The 8688-nt window shown below is 43.0% G+C and overlaps 1 protein-coding gene across 9 annotated transcripts in view; it reads right to left on the bottom strand.

The window, feature by feature from the left end:
- Positions 1 to 1052: 1052 nt before the first annotated feature.
- Positions 1053 to 8688, bottom strand: part of P4HA2 (prolyl 4-hydroxylase subunit alpha 2) — a 29621-nt gene continuing 21985 nt past the window's right edge. For 2 of the 9 annotated variants that reach the window (XM_051631270.1, XM_051631275.1), the window contains 7 exons: positions 8485 to 8555; positions 8163 to 8262; positions 6955 to 7008; positions 4497 to 4562; positions 2263 to 2331; positions 1761 to 1857; positions 1053 to 1296 (listed from right to left, as the gene is read on the bottom strand). In XM_051631270.1, coding sequence (XP_051487230.1) covers positions 1226 to 1296; positions 1761 to 1857; positions 2263 to 2331; positions 4497 to 4562; positions 6955 to 7008; positions 8163 to 8262; positions 8485 to 8555 — 528 coding nt within the window. In that variant the 3' untranslated portion in view covers positions 1053 to 1225. Of the gene's footprint in view, positions 1297 to 1760; positions 1858 to 2247; positions 4563 to 4630; positions 4691 to 6954; positions 7009 to 8162; positions 8263 to 8484; positions 8556 to 8688 lie in introns of those variants that run through there. The other 7 variants (XM_051631277.1, XM_051631271.1, XR_007890807.1 and 4 more) reach the window with 7 other exon arrangements.

Raw genomic sequence — 8688 nt, 5'->3', positions numbered from 1 at the left:
TCAGAGAGCAACTATCAAGCTATGCTCTGCTGGGGCATTCCAACTTTTAGGAAAAAAAATCTTGCAATTCCTACAGCTACCTGCTCTAACTGCTCACATAAAGCTTATTTACAGGTCTAGATGCTTCTCTCATTTCAGTACCCTTAACTGGAGCTCAACGAGTCTCTGCCTGGGCAACCCAAGACCTCTCTCTACAACCAGTTGTGAATGTTGAACAGAAAAATTAAAACCTCAGTGAACACACTGCAGTAGTTACATTCTGCATCTAAATAACAAAACAAAGCAATAACCATGAAGTTCATAAATTCATTCACATGTAGAATTCAGGGGCACCTGAACATACGTTACTAAGTCACTTTGCTTTATTAGCAATACAATAAATGTATAACTTATGGCTGTATAACCATTTCCATATTCCCAAAAGGTACTTTCAAAATCAAGAATTGTCAAGACTGATGAAAGTCTTGAAAGTCTTCAGATTTTGTAACTGCTTACATCCAAAATAGACAGTATCCCTCCAGGGAAGAGGTACCACCACAGGGAAAGGCTTCTCATAAGGATACATTACAGTTTCAATGCACTAATTAGATGTTCCACCTGCAGTAGAAGGTGCAACAGTTGTCATGTACTGGAGCCTTAAAAAAAACAACATCCAAAGCCATTACTTATTTTCTATAGAAAAAGGGTGACACAGCAAGAGATAAAGGAAAAAGGCTCATTGTCCCCCAACACCAAACACTGGGATACCTGTAAGGACACACTAGAGAATCACTTTAAGGAAAGAACATTTATTTTTGTTTCAAAACTTGTGATCTGTAGAAATACAATAAAAACAACATGTACACACAACTTTTTTAAAAAAAACACAAACAGCTTTGGTTCAAAGAAATATTTAACACCTAAATCTTCTGACATACAAAAGGCACATGACCAGGCACCCAAACAAACCCACAGTGCTGTTTGCACCACTATGACAGAGAGAGCTGGGAGGGCTGGAGGCAGCTCAGGCAGGCAGGGGGGGAATGTGGAAATAACAGCAACCAAAACCCAAGTAAGTGTGCAATGCCATTTACTTTCTCTCACAGGTGTTACAGATTTTGTTGTCCTTTTTGGGAAAAGTGCCAGGACTCTTGGAGAAAAAGATGGATCATTTCTTAGAAATGAACTGGAAGAACCAACAGTAGAAAAGAAGACAAAGAAACAAAGGCTTGCAGCAGGTTGGATTTCAGTCAACCTCTGTTCTCCCACAAGGTCTCAAGAATTCATTTCCTCTTTCATGAAACCATTTGTTTGAAACTGTGGAAGAAGAATATGAAATCAGTTACCACCACGTACCCAGCATGTGTATCACCAGAACCCAGACTGTTACTTCAAGTAAAACCTCATCTCAGTCTGAGGATCCCTGCTTATACATCTCGACCCATCCCATGGGAAAGACACAGGAGGTTGCACAGGCCTGAGGAAGAAAGGAGCCTTCCAATGGCACAGTTCTACTACACAAACCCAGTGACATTCTCACACACTTTGTGCTGTCACTGACACAAAACAAACTCACTAGAAAAGCTACAGCTGAGCAGGGCAGCTGCTTAACACTAAGTGATATTGATGGTGGGAATTTTCATTAAGGCAAATTAACTCCAGCAGTTGAAATGGAAACACTCAGGTTAGGAAATGCCATTGTAAGGGTTCAGGGTATCACCAGCTTTGCATGAACACGAGCAGGTGTGTTCTGCTTTGGTTCCTGAAGAAGTGTTACTTACCCCATTTACACCCTACTAGTACTGGACAAGCTGCATGCCTGGTTCTATAATCACCTTCTCCACTTCTGAAAAGGTTGTACCAAAACACTGCTGTTCCCTGGAAAGGGACATCAGAGCTGGATTAGTCAGACCTTAGGCCATATAATGATTCAGGTAACAGGAAGGGGGGGAAATGCCTATGAATTCAGCTGCAGGCTTCTAGAAGCACTTTTAAACCCCTTCATCCCACTCTTAGTTCAGCCATGTTCAGAGTAGAGGGCAGTTCTACCTTAACATGTTTTTTTGCTCTACACAAACTGTTCACATTCTACATTGCAAAAAAGGGAGCAGCCCTGCAGACTGCAAGGTCAGCTACAGCTGCTTGATGCACAGCAGCCTGTCCCATCAAGCAGCAAGAAATGGCCCTTTGTCACATTGACTTTTAAGTGGGCACAGGGCTGTACTGAGGGAGAGACAGTACCAGCAGAGAGGAGAAATCAAGCAAAACACAAACAGACTTTACCTTCTTGGGCCATATTGCTGCCCCGAAATCTGGGAAAACTGTAGCTCCTCCAGCTTCTACATCACTCATCTGAGAAAACAAAGTCCAGAAACTCTGTCCATTTACAATGGTTTTTGTATGTGCAACCCCACAAGTTAAAGTGCCCCAAGCCCTGAGCAAAGAGGGATTCCTACTGGCACCTCCAGGAGAAGCGCTGGTGAGGAAGGGATGCACTTCAACCAGCATGAACTGCAAAATAACAGCACCTGCTATTGAAGGCTTTTATTTCAGCTGAAGGTTTTTATTCAGCACTTGGTCTAGATTCTGTATCATCTGTTACACCAACAATTAGCCCTAAGAAGTTGTGTACCTGCAGTGTTAATAAGCTTGCACTCTAAAAACAGGGGAGAGGATTCAGAGTAAGTCAGTTTCAAGAATTTCATTCCAGTTTATGATCCAATTAGGAAACAACTGTCTGTTAAACCACATGTTTCCTCATAAATTGAAACCATGCCTTTGGAACTGATTTTTGTAATTTATTTTCTGCATCTTGGTCAACCACTTCAAAAACTCCACAAGCTATTAGAAAACCTCCCTTTCTTCTCTGTTTCTATGCTGCTCACCAGTGATGCTATGCCAAGTCAAGTGCTTTATGCATCTCAAGCTTTAATACACATATCTATGTGATTCTAAAACACGTATCTTTATGCTTTGCCCTTCCACACTGAGATGAATTAAACCCTACTGAATTAATCAGTAGCAATGGATTCACTATGAATTCTAGATTTGATCCAAACCCCAACAAAACTCCTGGAAACACTCCCATTAAAATGGAAAGTCTTTCCACTGATTTTAGTGAGGTTTTGATCAGATTCTAAATAAAAGGAAACAAATTAGTCAGATCCAGTTCCCACCAAATGTAAACAGAATTACTATTAACACACTCCCCAATTCCCCACATTCTCTGTTGTAACTTGGATTTCTGTTTAAAGCAGATGTTATTACCACTCAGGTGTCCTCCTGCTTGGTACCTACAATAAAAGGGCATAAGATGCCACAGATGCACAGGTTTTTGCCCCTTCCAACTAGAAAGCACGTGCATGCAGCTTTGCAAGTTAATGCCTACGTCTCAGCAACACAACCACTCTTTTTAGTAAGGGTGTTGGTACGTGGGTGATGTCTTCTACGTGGGACATACGGGGGCAAATCACCTTTGACCATGTACAACTGGCCGAGAATAAAGTGCTTATCATTCACTCTAAATCAAGGCTCACCCAAAAGTCTGAGAAGCAAACAAAATACAGACAATTTAAAATTAAAGCCTCTGAACAGCAGACTAGTTCACAGCTACTTATTCCGATTCTTGTTTCAGAAATTATTTCAACCCCCGCCCCATCAAACGGAAAATTCAGGTTCTATTTTGAGCTACATTTCACACTCAAAATACTAGCTCAGCCAGAACTATTTCATCACAGAATTTCAAATTTGAAGATCTATCACTCAAAAGTTAGACACAGTAGATTAGGTGACCCTAACTACTGATATAGTAAGTACAGGTTGACAAAATATCAAAGACTACTGTGAAAACATGAGGCCACTAAATCTCAGTGGCAATTCTATTTCTGATCCCAGTGTACATGGTCCGTAGGTGGTACAACACATGCAGCTAGTCAGTCTTCCCAGTTCTCCAGTTGTAACCCAGCTGTACTGAGTTTATCAGCTGTCTCCTCCATTCACCGAGGTGACAGCTCTGCTAGAGTAACCCCAGCTCTGACAAACAGCGAGAATGGAGGCTGACACACCACAACATCAAGTGCTGTCAAACAGGGGTGAAAGAACATGACTGTCTCACAGCAAGTGGCTGGTAGTCACATTCTCCAACAGCAAACCCCATGTGGACTCAGTGGTCTTAAAGGTCTTTTCCAACCAGAATTATTCTGTGAGGAGTAGTCCAAGCATTCGCCTTGGATAAATGAGCCAAATTCTCCTCTCCCATCAACTGGAATCCAATGAAATACAAGATTTCATAGCACAGTAGCCAAAAGGGGAAGCTGGGCCTCATATCCAAATTTCCTGCTCTGAGGTTTACGTACCAGCAGAATTCTACCAACTCAGATGGGACAGCACCTGATGCTGCAAGTAATGAAATCCTTACTTCCAGATGCCAGGGAATCTCCACAAATAACCAACTGCACAAGCTGTAAACAAGATGCTGCTGAAGTTACACTCAATGCATAAAGGAGCATCATACTTACATAGTTTAAAAAAGTGGCCACGCGATTTCCCGTCCCTAACCGCTTGAAAGCATCTGGCTCATCTTTCTATAAAATTAAATGAGAGTAACTGCAAACTTCAAGCTCACAGACAGCAGACAAACCGAGGTACTTACATAGTTAAGAAACGTCGCTAGCCTATTTCCTTCCGATTTGAGTGTGCTGTCAAAGGGGCGCTGCAACAGACAACAACTTTAACCCCAGTTCCAAACTCACACTAGAGTTACAGACATGTCGCTCTGCAAAGATCCTGAAGCCCAACTCAAAGACTTGGGATAGGAAGGGGACAATTGACACAGGGCAACATTAAAGCCATTACAAATAGCAGCTGGGGTGCAGAAGTGCATGCACAGCACTCAGATGCTGTAAGGAGCAGCAGCACCCAAGCAGTCCTCAGGGCAGAGCAGAAGCAATGGTTTCAGGACCTGTGGCACAGATGTCACCCAAGTACAGCTAAACAGGCCATTGCTGTACTCAACACTGATCCAAAGTCAACAACTAAGGTGAATATGAAAAACCCATCCTCAGTGGGCTGTGAACAGAACACCAGATTCTAGTTAAGTGTAGTAGTGACTCAAATACTGCCATGAGAAGAGAAAATGAATCTTCAGCCAGCAGGCAAAACTGCAGAGTAGCAATAATGAACTTTGAGGTGGTTGCCTGTCTAGGACTAAGGACCACATCAAAAAGATTAAACTGTCTTTACTCTAAGAAGTATTGAGTTTCGTTTGCTGAAATATGAGATCACGTTGGTGCCAGTTTAGAAGTAGAAAGAACATCTAGAATATCAATGTCTTTCCTCCCTTTAAAAAAAAATGCAATTAAGTTTATTTACATTTCTACTAGTCAGGAAGTCACTTCAGCCAGGAGACATTAAGGTACGTTCCTCTATACAGAGATAATCATCTTTAACATTTAAAGAAAAAAAAATCACTCCCAGAAAAGACAAACAGCAAGGAAAACCAGTCACCTACTCTAAGGTGTTAAGAGTTCAATCTACTTGAAGAGTATTTCAAGAAATAAAAGGATTTTCCTGAAATGGGTTCAAAAAAGCCAAGACTCTTGCACATGTAAATTCAATCCAAAAGAGCTAAAAGAAGAGCAGAAGTACAGGGGACTCCCCAGTTTCTGCCACTGCTGCCAACCTCAGGTCCAGCCACACATTTCCAAACTTCAATAGCAAAACATTTCTCTAACATTTGAGCAAACAACATTTCAAACCTATAATATGCAGCTGTTAAAGTCCCCCTTAGAGAACCTCAGGAGAACGACAAGCTGCAAGGCTGATCAGGAGACAGACAGACACAGCAGTGCCTCTGTATTTCAATACTGAAATCTGTGATGCACAGAGAGCCTGGAGGACCAGTCCAAAACGATGGCAAACCCTGCACCTGCCTTGCCTTTGCTGATGGCTGCAGCCAAGGTTAGGCTCCAAGTGGAGCTCTGCCTCAGCTGCCTAATCCAAAAGTGAAGTCCACACTGGCCAGTTTGATGGCTGAGGTCCCTGAGTTCAAAGGCTTTGAAGATAATTTAAGAGCATTTGCTTGAGTGAGGAAACGAAGCAGCCTTGAAGTTAACAGGAAAATTCTCTCAACAGGCCAAAGCTAAGGAATATGAGCTCCCACAGTGCTGAAGGCTAGGAATCTTTATTTTATTTTTATTTTTGCAAATAGTGCTAAGTTGGGTGGCTTCAACTCTGCATTCAATTATCAGGTTGTGCTCTGGCTGCAACAATCCCTTCTACCAGGTAAAACCACTGGGACAGCCTGAATGAAGCCAGATTCCATTGCAATGCCTTCATTCTACTGGAAACCAGGGCAGCAGATGGATTTTATATTTGAAATTACCATAACTGTTTTTAGGTAAATAAGAATGTTTGTCTTTCCTGCTCACCCAGAGCTGTTTTCTGCCAGGTAGAGCCCTCTAGTGCACAGTGAGGACCCAGCACCCACACCAAGGGTTTTGCAAGACGGGCTGCATGACCCATGGAGGTTTCCATAACAACGACTTCTTTGGCAAAGGCACATCTCCTGCCCAGCCAGCTCCTGCAAAGCACTTTAAAGTATCCACCAAGGAGGACTTGGACCACCTTGCTGAACACTGAAGCCTAATGGAACAAGGCAGACTGACAACCCAGACTTGCAGACCTCAGCTTCTGAATAAAGTAATGGAAAGAGCAGGTTTAAGTGCTGCATAACTTGCTTTTAGTGTCTCTGTACTGTGCAAGGGACCAGAACAAAGATAAGCAGGCAGATTTGTTCATTGTTCTCTTGAAGTTTCAGCACCTGAGAAGGCCGTGCAAAGCCCTGCCAAAGGTCACACCCCACCCCATGCAACAGGGCTATACATTAGGTCTTTCCATAGAAAATAGTTTCACCAGTTTTGTCACAAAACAAACCCTCCCCACGCCACTAAGAAATAATTGAAAGTGTGATCTTACCCTAGAAAAATCGAAGTGTGGCTCATACTGCCCTCCCATTCCATAGTTGGCAACCTACAGCACAGAAGAAGGCAGCATGAACATCCACTCAACTGCAGGTGACTGCTGCAGAAGACAATATTTGCTCTCAGAGACCAACAACATGCTTTGAGAAGTGGCACTTCATGGCAAGATGGTCATCTACAGCACCCACAGCTTCTTTTGATTGCCAGAAAGGAGGTGCATGGATGAGAAACAACTTAAGTGCTCTTTTGCTTTCATAGCTTTAAGGGTTTCACTGAGAGTATTTCTCATTACCAAACATTTCTCAACAGCAGCACTCTACTTATCACTGCAGAGGCTGTTTAACATGAATTAGCAGCAATAGTTGTATCACACTCTTGCTCTTTTTAAAGAGGAAGGAACTGAATGCACTTAATTATCTAGCATGCGTGCCCAAACAAGGAGATATACAGCCCAGAATTAAATTCTGTGTCACACGTGTGATTTGTTATATACACATGCCCACCCAGGAACACAGAAGACTCACAACAGCTTAATAGCACCACTTTGCTTACTTTATCTGGAGACCACATAACTTATGATTTAGTTATTCTGAGGCTTCACTTAACATGCCTCCAAGATCACTACACAATTACCTGGTTTCTGTGGACAGGGCGTAACCAACACCATTGCAACCAGGCTCCAGATCAGGAATTCAAGGAGCATGGAGGAAGCAGCAGTAAACCAGGCTAAGGCACAGCTATTCTGGCAGTGCTGCACCACTCCTACTCTCCTTGCTCTCCCCAACAGATAGCCAAAGATGAGACTTCACATGGGAATATAACAGGACTATGAAAAATATTTGGGTCTTTGAAAGGTTCAACTAAAAAGAAGGGTCATTGTTTGCAGACCTGAAAATAAGTGGCAGCACTTCCCTCAAAACAAGCCGGTAAATCAGACTCCTGCACTAAGTTACCTTTGGTTTCTCCACCCTTCTCTGCCTGGCACACAGAGGGAACATGCCAGGTCCTTACAGCTAGCAGCAGCTGGGAACACCCCACACATTATAAACACTAACTACTCTGTGTGCTTAGTCAGCAGACCACAGAAGCCCTGAGAGGGGCTGGGTAAGAGCCAGCCTAAGGTTCTATCTGCATAAGCACCAGACCACCCTGACCAGCAGCTAATTTTAGCAGAACAAGGTCAGGTAGGACAAGTGTACCCACCTGCAATAGTTCAGCTGTTTTCACTGTTAACCCTGTGATCTGCTGCATTCTTAGATTCACTTTGGCCACAACAGGATCATCATCTTCCTCCAACCATGAGCTAGGATAAGGGAAGGACTGAAAGGTTATTTTGGAGTAACTGATCACAACCACCCATTCCCCAGGCAGATGCATTCTTCTGCCCTCAGCCAGGTGCCATTCACCATGCGTTTCTTGTGCAAGCTCTGGCTACATGCAAAGCACTTCAAGTTTTCAGCTGCAGGTAGCAGATGAGAGCTGCTAAGCACAAAACCCTTCAAGCTAAACTCTCCCCTGTGCTTACCTTTTTGATACCCTGTAGCTAGCCACTGTAAGGACACCAGTTTTGGGATCACGCACTGTGGCTCGTGCCAGCTGTGTCAAAAAAAATCCCAAGGGGGAAGAAACACATCAGCTTCAGGTTAGAAAAAAACTCTCTCATCTTAAGCAAAATCAACATCTGATTTGACCAACTTCAGTGTATCATTGATGGAAGTTACAGCTCCAA

The sequence above is a fragment of the Apus apus genome, chromosome 13, assembly GCF_020740795.1.
Source record: "Apus apus isolate bApuApu2 chromosome 13, bApuApu2.pri.cur, whole genome shotgun sequence".
NCBI classification, from domain to species: domain Eukaryota; kingdom Metazoa; phylum Chordata; class Aves; order Apodiformes; family Apodidae; genus Apus; species Apus apus.
This window is presented reverse-complemented; position numbering and strand designations above follow the sequence as displayed.